This window comes from Pteropus medius, unplaced genomic scaffold (genome assembly GCF_902729225.1).
Source record: "Pteropus medius unplaced genomic scaffold, Ma_sr-lr_union100, whole genome shotgun sequence".
Classification (NCBI taxonomy): Eukaryota; Metazoa; Chordata; class Mammalia; order Chiroptera; family Pteropodidae; genus Pteropus; species Pteropus medius.
In genome coordinates, this window is record NW_024350326.1 from 40,351 (window position 1) to 60,508 (window position 20,158).

At 37.5% G+C, this 20,158-nt stretch overlaps 2 protein-coding genes and 1 long non-coding RNA gene across 18 annotated transcripts in view; 2 read left to right on the forward strand and 1 right to left on the reverse strand.

Moving 5' to 3' along the window:
* The window catches only part of ZNF568 (zinc finger protein 568), a 26,862-nt gene extending 12,210 nt beyond the window's left edge, over positions 1 to 14,652 (reverse strand). For 2 of the 13 annotated variants that reach the window (XM_039839509.1, XM_039839508.1), the window contains exons 1-4: positions 14,347 to 14,652; positions 13,270 to 13,329; positions 11,813 to 11,939; positions 11,452 to 11,547 (exon numbers count right to left, since the gene is read on the reverse strand). In XM_039839509.1, coding sequence (XP_039695443.1) covers positions 11,452 to 11,547; positions 11,813 to 11,939; positions 13,270 to 13,329; positions 14,347 to 14,484 — 421 coding nt within the window. In that variant the 5' untranslated portion in view covers positions 14,485 to 14,652. Of the gene's footprint in view, positions 1 to 280; positions 2,587 to 3,435; positions 3,595 to 4,865; positions 4,933 to 11,451; positions 11,548 to 11,812; positions 11,940 to 13,269; positions 13,331 to 14,284; positions 14,321 to 14,346 lie in introns of those variants that run through there. The other 11 variants (XM_039839510.1, XM_039839512.1, XM_039839507.1 and 8 more) reach the window with 11 other exon arrangements.
* On the forward strand, positions 3,998 to 8,325 carry LOC120584001 (uncharacterized). Of its 3 annotated transcripts, XR_005647916.1 has the most exons (3): positions 3,998 to 4,137; positions 6,382 to 6,493; positions 7,437 to 8,325. It is a non-coding gene; the product is annotated as an uncharacterized LOC120584001 (long non-coding RNA). The 3 variants fall into 3 exon arrangements; XR_005647914.1 differs by lacking the exon at positions 6,382 to 6,493; XR_005647915.1 differs by lacking the exon at positions 3,998 to 4,137 and having other exon boundaries at positions 4,815 to 6,493.
* Positions 14,653 to 14,927: 275 nt separating the features above from the next.
* ZNF829 (zinc finger protein 829) overlaps positions 14,928 to 20,158 on the forward strand; it is a 33,744-nt gene continuing 28,513 nt past the window's right edge. For both annotated transcript variants that reach the window (XM_039839565.1, XM_039839564.1), the window contains exon 1: positions 14,928 to 15,620. In XM_039839565.1, the coding sequence (XP_039695499.1) occupies positions 15,525 to 15,620 (96 nt within the window). In that variant the 5' untranslated portion in view covers positions 14,928 to 15,524. The remainder of the gene's footprint in view (positions 15,621 to 20,158) is intronic.

Below are 20,158 nucleotides of genomic sequence, written 5' to 3' on the forward strand. Positions count from 1 at the left end.
GTATATGATACACATGTATATCATACATGTATTACATGTAATACATATACCTTCCATTTATATATGTGTGCATATATGTATACATATATACATGTGTGTATACACACACGTGTATATACATACATAAATATATACGTGTGTGTGTATATATATGTGTGTGTGTGTGTTGTTTGTGTGTGTGTGTGTATACATATATATATATATATATATATAATATAAATAAAATGCATGTTTGAGTTTATGTACATCCAGAAGCAGAACTTCAGGTGCCTTTTGTCTTAAAAAAAAAAAAAAGGCTTCTCTGCCTCAAAATCATATGCAATATCTTGTATTTCCCTCCAAGAATTTCAGATTTGGGCATTTTCACATTCCAGTGTTAGAATCCTTTGGAATTCTTCTTTATATGATGTAGGGTTGTATATAATTTTATTTCCCCCAATATAGAGTCAAATACTCCAATAATTTCTATTGGCTAGGCCTCATTTCCCAAGTGATTTAAGATGTCATGTCTAATATATACCAATTTCACACATATTCATTGGTTTCTTCCTAGGCACTCTATTTTGTAAAATCGGTTTACTTATTCATGCATGAATACTGCACACTATTTAATAACTTTAATACTGCACACTATAACATAACTTTGAAATATGTACATTATATGGTAATGTACATATTTCAAATATTTGTTGTTTTTCAAAATTGTCTCAGTGATCCATAGATGTCTATTGCACATGAATTTTAGAATCATTTTGTAAAGATCCTAGAAAATTCATGTTAGACATGTTATATTCATGTTATTATAAATCTACAGATTTTGAGAGAACTGACATTTTTATGATGTTAGGTTTTTCCATCTACATACATAGTATTTCTATTTTATTCAAGTCTTATGCCCTTCAGTAAAGCTTTACAATTTCTCCATGAAGATCTTTTTTTTGGTTGTTGTTTATGCTAAGGTATTTTAAAGTTAAGTAAAGCATGGGTTGAATTTAAGGCCTTCTCTCATTTAGTACACTCGGCGTTTCTCACCTGTGTGACCTTTCTTATGTATAGAAAGGGATGCTCTTTGAGAGAATGCTTTCCCACATTCATTACATTCAAAGGGTTTCTCACCAGTATGACTTCTCATATGTATAATAAGTAATGAACACTGAGAGAAAGCTTTTCCACATTTATTACATTCATAAGGTTTCTCCCCGGTGTGACTTCTCACATGGAGAGTAAGGGATGAAATTCGAGAGAAGGCTTTATCACATTCATTACATTTAAATGGTTTTTCTCCAGTATGAATCTTTTCATGCTCGAGGAGATTTTGTCTCTGACTGAAAGCTTTCCCACATTGATTACAATGATAAGGTTTCTCTCCAGTATGAATTTTCTCATGTTCAGTGAGATTCGACTTCTGACTAAAGGCTTTCCCACATACTGTGCATGCATAGGGTTTCTCACCAGTATGAATCCTCTGGTGTCTAATAAGGTTTGACATCTGAATAAAAGCTTTCCCACATTCGTTACATTCATATGGTTTCTCTCCAGTATGAATTTTCTGATGTGTAATGAGATTTTCTTTCCGGCTGAAGGCCTTTCCACATTCCTTACATTCATACGGTTTCTCAGCTGTATGATTTCTCATATGTACAGTAAGAGAAGAACTTTGAGAGAATTCTTTCCCACATTCACTACATACATAGGGTTTTTCACCTGTATGACTTCTCATATGTATAATAAATACCGAGCATTGAGAGAAAGCTTTTCCACATTTATTACATTTATAGGGCTTCTCCCCTGTGTGACTTCTCATGTGTAAAGTAACAGATGACATTCGAGAAAAAGCTCTACCACATTCGTTACATGCGTAAGGTTTCTCTCCAGTATGAATTTTCTCATGCTCAATAAGATTTTGTTTCTGGCTAAAGGATTTTCCACATTCCTTACATTCATAGGGCTTTTCTCCAGTATGAATTCTTCCATGTTCAATGAGATTCGATTTCTGACTGAAGGCTTTCCAACAATCTTTACATGCATAAGGTTTCTCCCCGGTGTGAATTCTCTGGTGTCTAATAAGGTTTGACATCTGAATAAAAGCTTTCCCACATTCATTACACTTATATGGTTTTTCCCCGGTATGAATTTTTTGATGTGTAATAAGATTTTCCTTCCTGCTGAAGGCTTTTCCACATTCCTTACATTCATAGGGTTTTTCTCCAGCATGTATTCTCTCATGTCTGATGAGGTCAAATTTATGACCGAAGTCTTGTCCACACTGATTACATTTAAAAGAGGTTACAACATTGGATGAGCAATGGTAAAATGGTTTCCCATACTTATTACATTCATAATTTTTCTCTCTTACACAGTCTTTCTCATAACTAAGTAAGTCTAAATTATGCTCCAAACCCTTATCAAGTAAGTCACATTCATAGCTTTGTTTTGAAGTAATGATGTCTGAGCTCAGAGGAAATATTTTTGTAACTTTTTTACATTCCATGACATTTTCCTTAATCAGAGTTTTATTGGAGATGGATGTGACTTTCCTCACAATTTCCTGTTGCTTCTTGATCTGTTCATCAACTTCCCAAACTTCTAAAGTAGAGGACCAAAAATTATTACTTCTGAATTTTTCTGCTATAACACTATTAATAACATTTCAGAAATTTGCATGTGGGGTTGATCTTTGATGTTGGCTCTAGTCTCCCAATATGAAATAAATCCAAAGTGCAAATGTCCCTAGTTCCCAAGGTATGAGAGGTTAACTTCCATAGGAAATATTATGGAGAAAAACTGACATTTATAGGCCAAAATAGATTTGACTGATTTTAAATGTATACTTAAACACTGCAGAAATCAGTAAGATGTATAGAATTATTAAGATAAAAGGATAAAGACATAAATGATGGACAGGGAATCAATGACTAGAGAATAAAATTAACACCTGGGGTTAAATACAGTGAATTAAATGTATATGTTTTCCCCCTTCCTCCATAATATTCCATTAAAATGAAAGCAGCAAAATAAAGAGTCACACTTATAAGAACAAAGGAAATAAGAGTGTTAGGAAGAATGAACAGGAGGTATCAATAAAATACTGGAAGACGCAAGGTATATAGGGAACTGTTAACTGTGATAGCGGAGTTAAGAAATTAAAGTATTATGAAAACACAAATGTCAAGTGACAAAGTAACATGGCTACAAAACACTGGAAAAGCTAAAAAATTAGAGACTTCAGATACTCAAAAGGTAGGGAGATTGGAGCTGAAAAAGAAGAGGATGAATTCAAAGTCTGAATAGGGAGCAGTTTCTACTCCCTGTGGCAGGTTATTAGGGATTTTTTTAGGTAACATCTACTTCAACTTCCCACTGTTTTTCCATCCCACAAAGGCTGAGAGAGTTAAAACTATATTTACTAGACACACTTTCATGAAGAATTCTGGATGTGATTTAGGTTCACCATACAACATTTTAATTCAGAAATAAATTAAGAGAAGGAGAAGTGGGCATTTTGCTTATGACATTACAACAGGAGTGGCAGAGTTCTGGAGCTCACGGCTGTAGAGGCATTTTCCTGGTTCAACCACAAGCAATTTCTTGATCCTAGTGGGAAAAGGAACTCACATAGCAGCTCACTTCTGTGGTATGCCTTTGAAACTCATTCCTAAAAGCTTATCCTAGAGTCAGATCTTTCGGTCCTCCCAAAGATTCTGTAGTACATTTAATACCTTCCTATAAATCCGTTCCTTCTTAAATTAGCAGTTAGTATATTCTTATATCTGTAACTGAACCTTGACCAATATACCACTATACCTCAATCCACACAGGATGTGGCCATGTAGCCACCACCCACACAGGAAAAGGAGACTTACTTTCTACAGAAAATAGACCATAGAGACTCTAGAATCTAGAGGAAAGGCCTCATACTAAAAAAAGACCTAGGAATTACGTGCACATTTCTATATTGAATAGTAAGACATCCAATCCCTTTCTGTTGCTTAGCCTTGTGAATGCTGGCCTGTACCTCCAGGTAGGAGGTAGAAAGATTAAAAACGAAAGACCCATTGAACTGGCATTGGGACTTCACAAAAACCTCTTACGTTCTACTTCAACCATTCTACAGTACATCTCCTGCATCAAAATGAGGTAAACTGATGACACTGATGGATTCCTTATTTTAAACAAAGATTTGAGTTTCATTAAAATTAAAAATACATAGAAACAAAGCAAACAAAAATTGGGCAAGTGGTAACTCTAGGAAGAGCAAAAAGATGTATAAGGAAATGTAATCAATAGTCATTGCTTGGTTCAGTAGTAATGATAAATCAACAATCAGAACAAAGCAAGTAGTGAAAAAACTGAGGCCAAAACTGTGGTATATCCATACTCAGAGGAAAAAGAAAGAAGTTGCAGTGGTGGTAAAGAGTACTAAACCTCATTTTTCTTTAGTATCAAGTTGATAAAAATTAGAAAATTACCAAACAGATTATTCAGAGAAGTTGAGCCCCCACCTGGTCCCTGAAACACTGATTACTCCATTGTCCTACAGGTAAGTATTTTTATTAATTTTTGGTTTATTCTTATATATTAAGAAAAAACATATGCATATATACATACCCCTTGCATCCCCCTTTTTTTTTTTTACAAAATAGGTAGCATATTCTAAATGCTGCTTTGCATATTGATTTTTTTTCTTACAAAATCCTGAAGGGAAGCATGACATCTGACTTATTTTATAGTTTTGACATTAGAATCATGTAAATTTTTATATAATGAAAAAAATATAAAAATTAAATCAAAAAGGGAGGGGTGGGGGGAAGCCAAAACAATCCCTAAAAATAGAAAATGAAATAGAAACAAGTGAACCTACATACCAAGGTATGGCCATAATCACATGGAGAATGACTTCAAGTGACTTTAGACATAATATTTGACTATATCCTAAGGGGGAAAAAAAAACACACATGCAGAGAAATCTTAAACTACATTCAGTAGTCTTTTCATCATTGGTAATATTGGCATTACTGTTATTTGGGACTTATATATAAAGAAACAGAGAGGGAGAGAGAGAGGAAGGGAGAGAAAGATGGAGCTAGATAAACAGATATGCATTTTGCCGCCCCCTGCCCAAGGGATATTTGGCAATGTCTGGAAGGCCTAGAAACATTTTCAGTTGTCACAACTTGGGGGAGGGGGACAAAGGAAGATGGTACTACTAGCATCTATTGAGTAGAGGCCAGGGATGCTGCTAAAAATCCTACAATGTACAGGACAGTCCCCCACAGCAAAGAATTATCTGGCCCCAAATGTCCATAGTGCCAAGGTTGAGGAATACATATGATTAAGCAAATAAATATGTTAATGCAATAAGGAACCAAGATTTTCAGTATAAAATACACAAATACAAAGCAAAAAAGTAACAACCCCACACTCTTTACTTTCAATTAGATGTGTCAGTGTAAAGACATACACTTCTTTCTTTCTAAACAATGCATTTTCCTACTTCTGTCTACATAAAAGCTCTAAAAGCCATGATAACCCAGTAATAATGAGTAGCCATAGTACCAGATATCATTTCCCACTAAAGGAAGCTAGGGTTTTTACAGAAATGACTATTTCCATGTTTGGAGCAAGAAATTTACAAAATTAGCCAGAGAGTCCTCTGGCTAAAGATAAGACAATTTGAGCATTAAAATAAATATATATATTAACAAAGTATATTTATTCATATATATTTCACATGTTATTTACATGCACTAAATAATATTTATTTTGATGGCCAAATGATATAAATTTATAATGGCTTCATTTGCAAAATGGAGATTGCCAGGGTACCAATCACTATTCTAAGTTTCTGAAGGAAAGGAATCAAGTACTTCTATTTCCTGGCCTGTAAAAACTGTATTTCAGGGTAATCAAATAGTTGATGAAATAGTTCTTTATGGGAGAATTTCAGCTAATAAAAGCAGAAGGAACATCTAATAAAATAACAGATGATCCTAAGCAAGGGTCATCAAAGGCTGCTAAAGCACTTACATAAAAGGTTGATAAAGATCTTTAAAATAGAAGGATTCTGATTCAAAACATTATTCTACTGATCAATCTCAGTATTTCTAAAAGTGGGACAAACCAACAAGATACAGTAAGAAGTACACAACACCGTCTACAAAATATTCTTGTCAAAGACTCATACTTGAATATAATAAAGCCAGATTATAGGGAAAATAGGATAAAGGAATATGTTAAACCACACCGTGAGGAAGCAAATTGGCATATTCAGGATGTCGGACATTCTAGAACAGGACTTGGCAAACAATAGCCATAGCCTGTTTTTGTACAGCCTGTGAACTAAGAAAGGTTTTTTTCTGTTTGTTTTTTACATTTTAAAAGGGTTATTAGAGAAAAAGAGGGAGAAAGATAAAGAATATGTGACAGAGACCTATTTATTATGCTGACCCTTGTTCTAGAAGACAAAAGACCTGGATTCTACACAAAGAAAATGGTGGGGGAAATGGATTTGGGGGAGAGGAAGAAGAGGAACTCTTATGACTTAAAACAGACCTAAGAGATATATCGAACAAATGTAATGTGTTGATCTTTATTTGGATCCTGATTCAGATAAACCAACCACAAAAAGACATTCTTGAAATGTTAGAATATGACCCAGTGAAGAGAATTACCATAGATAAAGCATGGCAACATCCTTTCTCTGACTTATTAAAAATGAAATGAAATGGAAATCAGTGGTCTTACTATATATTTTTCTAGAAGAAATTACTTAAGATGGTGTCAGTCAACTCTAAACATTCTAATATTTTTGAAAACATTAATTTTATACAGTTAAAGACATTCTTAAGCTAACTGAGGAAATATGAACAGAGAATAAGTATCAGATGACAGTAAGAAGTTATTATTGTTATTAGGTGTGATAGTAATATTGTGGTTTGCAGTGATTTAAAAAATTTTTAGTTTTTGGTGACACATACAAAAGTATTTAAAGGTGATGTGTAAAATAGTTCAGCAAACAAAACAAAAAAAACAAAACTGAAGGGGGACAGATGAAACAAGTTTGGCAAAATGTTGATAACTCCTCTAAGTGATGAATACATGAGGATTTCTTATACTATTCTACTTTTATGAGTGTTTAAAAATGGCTATAATAAAAAAATTTAAAGTATAAACACATTTATTTAGAAACATGGAGGTTAATACCCTAAGAAATGGCTAAGTTGAATATAATTGCCTAAATGAGGTGAAATGTGAGGGCAGAACAAGGGACTTCCACACGCCTTGTATTTTACGGTTTTTTAAAACAAGTAATGTATTAGTTGAGAACAATCAAAAATGCACATTAAAAAAAGAAATGGTATAAAAGCGAAATACTAACAGTAGCATTAGGTTTAGAGAAGCAAATTATAACCCAATTTCTTATTACTTTTGCCTAGATTAACTGCCATGTGATCCTGAGAAGTCCATCTCATCCACGCTGCAGACCACAAGCAAAGTAATTGTCATAAAGTTCTAATTCCCTTATTTCTGAACAAAACCACTTGATGCTTAGGCTTTCTAAGCTTAATCCGTCCCCAAATTGGTGATAACTATGGAGACAGCTCCAACTTTCCATCTAATTGCAATTCATTCTCATATGTAAACAAGGCATGTAAGTACCCAATGAAAAGATCAGAAAGCAAGTCATCTTTGTTCAAGATCTGACTCAATGCAGTGTTCTAACAGCAGGCTATCATTTTATTGTGTTCATTTCTAGACACTGAAACTGTCCTTACCAGCAAATCCTGTTGTGTTTTGCTTTTGTTCTTTCTTTGTGACTGACATACTGTCACCCGAAATGATAGCATTCTTTACATTATTACCTCTACATTGCTTTTTTCATACTTCTGGAGTTCCATCAACTGTGAGTAACTTAAAATTAGATAACTGGACACATTTTAACCTTTTTTCAGTTACCTTATTAAGGCCCTGCTTATAACTACTGTAACCTTGTTGCCTAGGCACAAGGCAAAACTATAGCTTCAGTGATTAAAAAAGAGAAATATTAAACTAAATCGCTCACAAAACTTAAAACATATAAAAGAAGGCATGAAGGCTGGCCAAGTCCAGAACTCTGACTCCACACGAGGTGACAGCCCAGCCTCCATTCACTAACCCCATACAGTCCACCTTCCTCCAACCAGACGATGCTTCTAATTTTACCCTGTAAACATGTCATGCTAGTTTTACTCTCCAAACCTGTTATAGTTTTCTCATTTGTAGTAAGTCCTAATCATCTACATAACTTATAAGTAAACAGATTTAATTCTAAGCTCTCAAAAAAAACAACAACAACCACACAAGAAAACCTTCTCAATCTTGTCTCTCCTTCTACAGACAGCCCTTCTCTTACAACCTTAAGATATTTTCTATCTGATTCACCCATTTACTAAATTTCATGTAGCTCTGCCCTGTCTTTTTACTCTAACCTGAATTCTGCCTTTGCATTGAGGGTTTGTGAGTAAATATTTCAAACAAAAAAAGAAAAAAAGAGAAAAATATCTCCAAATATAGCTTTCCATCAATCAATTCCTAAATCATTAGATGAAGAATGAGACAGACTTTCTTTCTCTCAGTGGGTTAATAATTTAAAGCTCAGACCATCAAAGCATATAACATAAGACAGTATGTTTCAGACTCCAAATCACCCTGCTAGACAAAAAGTAGAAAGTTAGCTCAGAGATGGGGGAGATGGGTAATGGCTGGAAGTGTTGGGGACCATTTATTGAAAACTGAGCTCCAAGCTAAATAACTGCTAGAAACAGGATAGCTAAGAGCACTTATAATTAATTACAGGTGAAGATGTGAAGTTTCACAATGCTGGAGACATTAAAGATATGCAGCTCAAAGTTGTCACTTCTAGAGTTAAATACTGACTTAAAAGTTAAGCACACCTGTATCGTGATGGCACATAAAGGAAAAATGAGTCTATCTGTAACTCAGAACTATTCAGGATAATGTCCAGTGAAGGATGGAGAAAAGATGTCCTGTAAAATACACTTCATAAAGGAAAAATGAATAAACAATAAGCAGGAACTGAGGAGAAATCAGAATATTTCAGAAGGGAGCAAAAAAGAAAGACATATCCAAGAAGGGTGATCCAGGATCAAATATAAGATAGAGAACTTCCTGTTTCAATATGGTAGAATTAAACATTTGTTTCCTCTCCTCTCTGAAAACATGAAGAAAAAGAAAATTCCTTTGCAATGAAACTAAAAGGCAGCTAAACTCCAATTCCAGAGTATAAAAAAAGACCAAAGGATAGACTGCATCAAGCAGGAAAGAAATGCAGAGAAAGTGGCTGTTCTTTCTTATCTCAGACATCTTATCACAGGGACATCTTATCACAGAGAACAGATTTCTCCAAAACAGAAGGCATACCCTGTGAGCAGAATAAAGGGGTCATTTTTTGCAACAATGGGATCCAGATGTGGTAAGACTAACGGTAGGAGAATAATGGTCTTTATCTGGTCCTATCAAGGGTAGGGAAAGCAGCACTAAACAAAGAGATGCAAATAGCTGGTATTCTTATACAAGCAATCTGTTGGTATAGGAGGGTAGAAGAGAGGAACGAAAATGGTAACTTCTGATTCAAGAGGAGTAAAGGCAAACCAATTCTCCACACAAAATTTTATATGATAAAGGAGGTCAATGTGAGCGACGAAGTCTTCCGACTAGGTCAGGGCAGTTTTCTGGGCATCTGCAATACTCTTGTAAGTAGTGGGTCTGGCAAGAAATAACCTAATTCAAAGATGAGTAAAGATAACTGTAAAAGGAAGCAGCATCAGATCTCTACAATGATGCTCTTAAGAACCAAAAAATATAAATATACATTAACAGGAAAAATAGATACTGATCAACAGGCCTCATACAGTTCTAAAGCTTTAGAAAGAGAAACCTTCGGGCATCCAAGGCGAACAAACCAAGTTGCCCAGTTATGAAAGTAAACAACCAGGCTTCCAGTTTCTCCAAGCAACATCAAAGCTGATTGTTTAAGGCTTCAGGGCACTGTCTACAGAAACACCGAGGAAAGAAATTATGGCTCAAGAATTTTAGACACAGCTAAGTATCAACCAAATATAAAAGTTAAAAGATATTTTCTTATGTGCAAAACCTCAAGGACTCTAGTTCCCACTAAATCATAAGCTCCGTGAGGACAGGACTTTCTTTGTACACTGTTAGATGCCCATGCCCAGAACAGTATTTTATCTTTATTGTTATGACTATAAATGTGGTTTCCTTTACTTTATATATTTTACTTGACTACTGAAGTATATATGAAAGCTACTGACTTTTGTTAACTTGATATTCTATCATCTCATTGGCTTCTTTTACTATTAGTTGTAATTTTTCTGTTGATTCTCTTGTTTTTGAGGGATTTAATCTTTACATAAAGATGGTTTTATAGGTCCCTTTCCAATTCTTACAGTACTGAGTTTTTCTCTTGTCTAATACATAGGTATAAACTTAATAAAAAATGTACAAAAGCTATAAAGGGAAAACGTGGAAAGTATTCCTGAAGGACACAAAAGTAGACAGATCTGTATAAAGGCAGAGCGTATTCTTCGACATTATTAAGATGCCAAACCTCCACATTATAAAGATGTTAAATCTCTGAAAGTTAGCTTATATATCTAACACATTCCCAATTGAGAGTCTAACAGGTTTTTCTCTGGAAACATTAGAGTCGAATCTAAAATTCATATGGTAAAACAATAATCAAGAATAGCCAGCACAACTCTGAAAAAGAAGTATACACAACAAATAAAGAAAGGGATTGATTTTCAAGGACAAGCAGGAGATTCACTTTTCAATTACTTCTTGGACTATTTATATTTGTAGCCAAGTGTACATGTATTTTTTTAAAAAACTGAATGGAAGGTGGGAATAAGCAGGAAGGAGGCCTCAATTTCTAAGCCAGAAACTTTTAAAGCTACATGGGATTGTGACGTACGATGGAAAGTGTGAGTGCTGTTACAAAACACACATCTGAGGCTCTTCAAAATGGAAAGAAATTTAAAAGAATCTAAGTGCGAAACAAACGTTTTAAAATATGACGCATCCATGAAATACTGAATGCATAAGAAAATAAAGCTATAAACACAAAGGAAGAGAGTTTAAGGGTCACAGAGCGGGATAATAATCCTGAACGCAGAGATGTGAATGAATCAGGGAAGGCTGGCATCCTAAAATCAGATGAGGCTACTGGCCTTCTAAATTTGAAAAAGGAAGATAGCTCCAATCTAGGAAGAAAATAGTATCTGAAAATGTCACAGCAATCCAATTCATTCATACCATTTGTCACTCTAGAAGACTATAGCCTTTAAAAACTGGAAAATATGAAGTGTTATCAACCCTCCTATCAACTGTCATGTGGCTTTCTCATTTAGAGCTGCCTTTTCACTTATTCACCTGGGCAGTGTCTCCCAAACATTTCTTCCTCTATCACCCACGGCTCCTCTCTCTGCTCCAACTTGAAGATCACATCTGGTTTGGTGACTTGATAGCCTATTATGGGAAACAGCAAAGGATTTGGATGTTGATGCTAAAGACGACAATCGGTTCATGCTGGGCTGCATCTCAGGGGCATAAAGACTATGAAGGCTGAGGATGGAGGAACTTTCATAGTGAGACAAGATAATTAATTAGCCTTTAGCTTAAAGACACATACAACGTGAAGAGAAGAAAGCCTAGATTCATCTGGCAAGTTAAAGTCATCACACATTTCAAAAACGGAAAGGAATTCCATGTAAAATTGCAAAGCTGCCCTTACCCACTGTGACCAGGTTGCTATAGTTCTCCAGCATTACATCCCTGTACAAGTTCTTCTGAGCAGGTTTCATTTGCTGCCATTCCTCTTGGGTGAGGTCCACAGCCACATCCTTAAATGTCACTGTTTCCTGTAAAAGCACAACGCTGATTAATATGATGTCATCGAAATTAGACACAACAGTCAAAACATGTAAGAACTCATTTAGCTATTATCCGGGGATCAGAGTTCATTAAAAAGTGTGTATTACCACCAATTCAAATACATCTAAATATATAGCTGCAAATCTGAATGAAGTTTATTTCACATTACTATTTTTAAGTATTTATTGGCCACTTAAATTTCTTGCAACTGCTTCTTTATGTTCTTCACCCAATTTTCTAAACTACTGGTTTTTAAAAGAATCATTAGTATATTCTATTTTATGTAGTACAAAAACTAGTCTCAGTTTTGCCTTGTTACAGGGCTTATGGTGGTTTTACTGAAGAGAAATTCATTTTACAAACCCAAATCAGACATCTTATATCTCATTGGTTTCATATCTTAAACTAAAAGGCAGGTGAGTAAATAAAGCCAACATATCCAAAGACCTTTTCAGGTAGAAAAGATGTACGTAGAAAATGATTTTCAATGATACTTATTATTTATGGAGCACTTCCTATGTGCATTACTATGGGATAAGTACTGTGATTATCCCCATTTATACATGATGTAACTGAGGCCAAAGAGGTTAAGAAACTTGCCCATAATCATGCGCTTAGTAACTTGCTAAGCCAAGATCTGAACCCAAGTCTGTCTAGGCCCAGAGAACCATTCTGCCAACAGGAGAAATAACTGCATGAGCTTCATGATATGGGCAAAAGTATGTTTCAGGCTGTGCCAAAAAGCAGTGAAGTAGAAAATGTTTAATATATAGGAGTGTGAAGGGATTCCACAATTGGAAACAAAAAGAATCAAGAGATGAGGATGATCATTTTGTAAGAAGACAAAGAACACATCTTCTGAGAACATAAAAAATGATGTAGAGAGCTGTGCATACCAGCCGCAGAATATTAGTATGTATTTTAGCTTGAGTTGTAAAAACCTCAACTGAAGAAAATATATATGTAGGATCATTTGAAAGACTTGTTCCATTTATCCTTCCAGGTAATTTTAGCTTTTAATCTTTGGCCAAAACAGACATTTAAAAAGTTGATCTTAAAATTATAAGAATTATGGGATTATTTTGGAATTTCCTTTTTACTTAGGTGCCAATAAAAAGCTCTTTAAGTTTTTCCTCATAAACAGTGCAAATTATAAAATGGACTTTGTGTCTCAGTTTACATTTGCTTCTCCAGATCTTATTCAAATTTGACCTCAACTTTGACAATTCTGTATAGACCTGTTTCTGCATAGCCATATCCCAAATTTCTCATTTTGATATCTTTCTGTATTTTTCTTCATAAGTGCTTAAAACATACAAGAGACTTGGTCATATCCTCTTCTTCCTTAAAAAGGGGCTGAATCCCAAGAACACCAAGCTGAGGGAAGGAAAAAACAGATTTACTTCAGAATTCAGCAAAGGAGTATAGAAATCTTCAGCACCAGGTTGCTATAAGATCAGAGTACTGAAAATGTTAATCACCACCAGACTATAGGACACTGAAGTGTACGTGGGTGACTAATTTGATCATAGAAAGTCGGATGGGAATTTCTGGAGGGCTAACTATGCGGTGCCCAATTGACAAAATAGTATTTCTCTAGGATCCTGCTATTTTATTCTTAATAGAAAGCTTATCTTAAGTACATAATAATACCATGAAGACTTAAGTCTTAGGTAATATCTAAAACTGAGCAATTAAACATTAGCAGTATGAGACTGTTATTCCGAAGAGTTAAAGTGTATCCGGAATAGCCAGAAAAAAAGTGATTAAAGTGGTCACCTCTGGGGAGTGGGAACAAGGAATGGGAAGGGATGGACTTGGAACCTTTTGTTTATGGGCGTTGTAGCCACTGAGTTTAGGGGTGGTTTGTTAGGCAGCATTATTATGGCAAAAGCTAACCAATACATATCATAAAAGCCATCAGATGATAATATAGTGAATCTGGAAAAGATCACCAAGGAAAACTGGAAAGCAAGAGAACAGGGCCAATAACTTTTGGGGGGGAAAAGGCAGCAAAGTAGACTAAAAGGAGTGGCCAGTGGGGAGGGAGGAGAACGTGAAACTAAATATTACAGAAAATATTTTCAAGCAGGTATCGACTATGACAAACGCCACACAGAAGTCAACGCAAGTACGGCAAGACCCATCATGCCTATCACGAAAGCCTAACCACAGACCTTCATGGCAGTCACACGGACAACACCACGCGCGTCGTAATCATCACACACAAGCACCAACGTCGCCATGGCACACACATTGCCGTCGCGCATCGCATCGCGGTCCCTCGGTCACGCTCACACACAACCACGCACACCGTTACTGTCGCACACACTAAGTCCTGCCACAGTCTCCCGTTCCGGCGGCTCCAACCCCTCCCCAGGCGCGCCCTCCCACCCCGAGGCCGCGGCACTGCCCTTCCTCCGCGCCCTCCGGCCTCCCCGGAGGTTCCGCCCCGGGGGCCACCCAGCCTTCCTGCGCGCCCCGCTTCACGGACGCGGCAGCGTCATCTGCCGGCAACGCCCCGAAGCACATCCAGCGCGCGGTTCCTGGGAGGCCGGGCGAGGGCGGCCAGTCGGACGGCCTGGGCAGGGCGCCGGCCGCGCAGGACCAGCCCTCCGCGCCCGCCTCCCCGCCCGCCTCCCCGCGGAGGCGCCGCTGCCCCACGGCGCCTCCCAGAAGGCCCCGCGGCCCCTCCCAGAAGCCCCCGCGCCCGACCCGACTTCCGGTCGCACGCCGCCTCCGTTTCCGGCGTGAGGGGCGGGGCAGCTGGCTCCGCGGCCGAGGGGCGCGGCTCTGAGACCCCGCCCGACGCGGAGAGGGCCGGGAGCGCTCGTTTCGCTGGGGCCGAAAGGACCTGGCCGTGGGTCGCGCTCGGGGCCACATTTCCCGGAGGGCCTGGTGGCGCGCTGCGCTTTTCGCAGGAACGCGAGTGTTTTTGTCGTGCCTGGCGGGACCGTTGGCTCGGTGAGGTGAGAGGTCGGGGGCCCCCGGGGGAGTCGGCCGGGCTGTGCAAGTCGCGACCCCGGGAGACTCGGACGACCGGTTCGGAGCCGCGTCCTCGGGCTTGTGCGGGCGGAGCGGCCCGAAGACGGGAGGTCGTGGGTTGTCTGTGGGAGAGATGGTGACCCTGAGACCTGTGTGCGAATGCGAGGTGCCCGACACTGTGGAGCTGTCACCGTATGTGCGTTGTGCACCCTGTGGTTGTGATTTTCACGCTGCGACACCGTGAGGGTGCCTGCGACTGTGCAAGTGCGCTGTGTGGGTTGCGTGGTGGCTGCGTGATTAAACGCCGTGCGTGTCCCCTTGGTTTAAGTATCACTGTGCCTAACGTCTGTGGCACTGTGTGTACGGCTATGAGGCTCTTGTCAGCTTTGCGATGTGACTCCAGAACATTGTTCCCCGGGACAGAGTTGGTCAGGTTATAGCCCCTCGACAGCGGTGACCTCAAGTCTTTCCCTGAGGCACTGGGATTGGGCAGGATATCCCATTCTTCTGTGTGTGGTGGGGAATGGGGCTGGGGATGCCCTCTGACCTGACCAATTTGGGCAGCAAGAAAAACTTGGTATCTCACAATGACTTTTTCCTCTCCTAGTTCTCCCGTTCTCCAGGTGAGGTGCCCAGAAAAGAAGAAAGGAATGCGTGATGAACTGCCTCAAGTAATGTCCAAAGTGTGTCGGGGTTTCCTCTTCGCTTTCCCCCTTCTGAAAGTGAATGCTTAATCAAGATCTGTCATTTGATCATAGGGCCCTGTAATTTATCCGTTAGAGAAAAGGATTGTTGGGCCCAATAGCCCCCTAATGTTCACTGATTTGGAAAATGGTTCCACTTCTGTTTGCTGATTTTCTTCTTTTTAAGTGCAGTGTTTGTTATGATTTTAAAATAAGAGCACGATTATTTTAAGAGATTGCAAAAACACAGAAATACCAAGAAAAAAATAAAGTGCGTCCATTCTAGTGTTAATATTTTGATGTATTTTCATTTTTCCAAAATCAAATTATACTTTACCATTTTATAGTCTACATTTTCGCTAAAAAGTATCATACTACCATGTCACCAAATGGTCTTTGTAAATGCCCTTTTTAAAAGATACATATTATTTCTTTTTATGGTTTATCCTTTTCTTCAGATCAGTTGTCAGATTTTGAAACCTTTAAATTTCCACTTGTACTCACACACATACATATATACACCTAGGTTTAAATTTGTATTTCCATGATTAACAATGAGATTGAACATCATTTCACGTGTTTATTGAATTAAGGTTCCTTTTTTGTGACATGCCTGTTCACATCTCTTACCTATTTTGCATTTGCATTATCTCATTGATTCATACGAGTTCTTTATATAATCTACATGTGGGTCCTTTATTGATTATAATTTTCTACTATCTGGATTGTTTCATCTTTTCCTTTAAGATGGTTTTATGAATAGAAGTCTTCATTTTAATGTAGTCAGTTTTATCAACTTTTTTCCTTGATGATTGGTGCTTTTTGGATCTTATTTAAGAAACCCTTCCCTGTCCCAAGGTTATGCAAATATTCTCCTATATTTATGCTTAAAGCTATAAGTTTTGCCTCTTCTGTTTATATCTTTAAGCCTAACTGGATTTTGTATGTGGGGGTCAGGGTTTTCTCCCCTTATGAATACCCACTTTTCTCAGCATATGTTAGAAAGTCCATTGTATTCTCACTGCAGATATATCCACATACATATAATGCAAATATGTTCAGTGTCTGTATGTGCATAGGTGTGTTTATGAGCTCTTCATTTGGTTCTTTTGATCTATTGGTATATATACCTTTACCAGTATCATAGTCTTGATTATTCTAGTTTCTCTCTCCTTCGAAGGTAATTTGGCTTTTCTTCCTGTGGCTGTTTTTAAAACTTTCTGTTTTCGATTTTCTTTAGTATAATGTGTTTAAATGTGCATTAAAAAAAATGATCTGTTTGGGATTTGTAAGGGTTTCTGAATTTGTTGATAGGTGTTTTTTATTCAGGAAAGTTCTCGGCCATAAGACTGTCCCTGCCTCATTCTCTCTCTCTCTCCTTTTCAGGCTCTAATTAAACATAGGTTAGCACTTATTATTTATTTATTTCGTCTCTTAATCTTTTGATTTTTAGAGTTGATACAGCTCAAATCAAAGCAATATTAAGCAAAAGGACTTTATCTTATCTTAGGAGGGGCAGAGGGCATGGCAGGTAGGTAGAGTTTTTGGATTCTTCCCCCAACTAAATTCTGATTCCTAATTCTAAAGATGAGGGCTGAGTCTTTCCATCCCACCCTCCTGCTCCAGAGCCCAGAGTTTCTAGTTCCCGTTTCCCAGCAGCCTTTAATTGCACTCACCATCTCTATAGTGAAGATTGTTGTCCAATATTAATGGGAGTAACTCTTGGGAGGTAGTATACTGTGGTAGAAAATACATTGTAAAAGGAATATGAGATTTGCTCTTAGAGGCTTACCTGATGTTTAACCAGGAAATATTTGAAGCAGGAAATATTTTAATCAGGAAATGTTCGCAATAAAATCTGAAAAATACAAAGATATGAGCTATCACCAATGTTATCTAACATTATCTGTAGGTATTACCCAAAGCACTTAAGACAAGAAATTAGGTTAAAAATTAGTAAAGAATATAAGATTATTATTTTTTTTGCAGATAAGACTATGTACCTGGAAAACCAAATCAATTTATAACCAGCATGTTGAAATAAGCAGGACTCCATAGGAAGCAAGCAAAGTAAATTATTTTTCCGATAATTTCCACTCTCAACTCTCTCTCTGTGGGCTCATATTTTTTGTTGCCCTGGATAAATTTATGCAGTCCCTATAATTGTTTTGATCACTCTTGGTATCCTTTGGTTGATTTTAGTGTCAAGATCAGCCATTTTACTACTAACTGCAACCTCTAGTTGAGTGTAATAATTCTAAGTTTCATTTTAAGCCTTTTCTCTGAGCTCAGGCTTGCTTTAAGCTAGAAGCTTGCATTGTGATAAGAGGGGTGCACTAAGCTTCTTTGTTTCCTCAACCTGAACTTCTCTTTTTCCTGCCCAGTAGGCAGTTTCTGGCTCCTATGAGATTGTCGCAGGGGTAGGGAAGAAAAAGTAAGAAGAAAAGTCTCGACTGGTTCTTCTGTTTTGCCCTTGGTCTCTCGCTGTGTTCAACACAGACTCTTTTTTTTTCTTTTTTTAACAGTAGAAAAGTAAAGTTTTATTAGAAGGGAAAGTACACTTCCAGAAGTGGAAGTGGACCTGAGTAAGAGAAGCGTGGCTCAAAAGGCCACAGACTCGTTTTCTTATAGGGTGCTTTTATAGGATTCTTGGAGAATTCCCTGCTGGAAACTTCTAATTGCGCTTCTGGTGAAGTGGGCAGCACGTCTTCTTTAAATCAGTACTTGTAATACCTGAATTACACTTGGACATTCTGTGATCCACTCTTTTGTTGGAGTCACATCGTCCCTCCATTGGGTCCAAGAAGGGAAATAGGTACCAGTCTCAACTCCAGGGAACAAGGTAAAAATTCTCCTAAATAATCCCACCATTCCACTTTGGACCCAGGAGCCTAAAGGATGCCCTCTTGGTTGGCCCAAAATGAAGGAGGAGTAACCTAATTTCTCCAGTGAGATAGAAATAAATGTCATTTTCCAAACAGTAACTGATTCTTGGACACCAAGTGTCCTACAATTTAATTTCAATTCTGACACTAACTACTCAGAGTTAGCATAGACCCCACAGGTTAAGGGACTCAGTTTCACAAAATTGCCCTATTTTAGAAAACCGGCCCCAAGTTTGCGTGTCCCTAAGAAGTTTGCACTTCTGTCCAGCAAACCTCAAATTCAAGAATTCCCATGATCCCCACTCAGGTTCAGTAATTTATTAGATTTATAGGTACAATCACATTCTCATTACAGAAATATATTTACAATCACAATCCTATAAATGATACAACTCGGGAACAGCAAAATGAAAGAAATGCCTAGGGCAAAAGGTGAGAAGGGGGATCATGTCTGGAAAGGATGTTAAGAATTTTGCCTAATGTTTCAAAAGAAATGTTTTTCAGTAATGTTTATATTGTTGAAAATTCTGCCACCAGTAAAATTACAAAAGTTAAAGAATTTATGTAACTAAGGAATAACTCTCGTAACTGTCATAAGAGCACTTTAGTTTCTAAGAAATTTAAATTAGGCTCTTGTCTAAGGTAGTGATATTTTAGATCAATGTAGTGACTTTCTTGAGCTAAATATAGATTGAGATTTTCCATACCACATTCCTCATTTCCTGTTCCGGCAAAAGAGTTTCATTACATTTTTCTTTAAATCATTGACATTGATGTGATTAGGACCTCGCACATGCATTTAATCTGAGCCAAGTAATATACTAGACCCTAGATTCTATTTAGTACAATTTTTATTTTTCTGAGGATAAATTACGTTGTTTTTTCATTTCCCTGGTTCCATACATATGTCGCTAATTTTTTAAAAACCAGATCCAACAACATTGCTGTCAGTTGCCTATCAGTAGTAGTATTGTTCTTTACTAGTTCTTCGTTTTTATATATTAGCCCTTTATTTTTCCTCGAAGACCTCTTCATGGTCCACTGTCCTCCTGTTCCTACGCGTTGCTCTCTAGGTCTGCTACCAGATATTGTCCTGGGACTTGCCTTTTACAGTTGTACTGGAACTCCGTTCGCCATTTTCATGTTAGTTTTTTAGTTTCTGAATATAGTACTCTTTCTTTCTTAATTTATTCCCACTTTCGATGAGACACATAGATCACTAGCTTCCTAAGAAAAGCTACGTAGGAGATACTTTTATTCCCTGCGGATCTAGAATTGTCTTGGCTTAATCTTCACGCAAGTATGGTATTTAATCTTGGCTTGGTATACAGGCTTCGCACCAGCTTTGACTGGGTGTAGAATTCTAGGCCAGAATTCATTTTCCTTTGTGATGTTAAAGGAATCATTTTGTTTTCTTATTTCAGTGGTGCTGTTGAGAAGTCCATTGCCATTCTGATTCCTGAAAATTTTTATGTGATCCATGTCTTCTTCCTGGAAGCTTTTAGAATGTTCTGTTTTCCCCTAATATTCTGAAATTTTACTCCAAAATATATTGTAAAATGTTTTTTAAAGTCCACCATCTTTTCCCTTTTTCGGGGCTTAAAGGGAAAATGGGAAGGGAGAAAGGCTCACATTATTCACTAATCCAGGTAT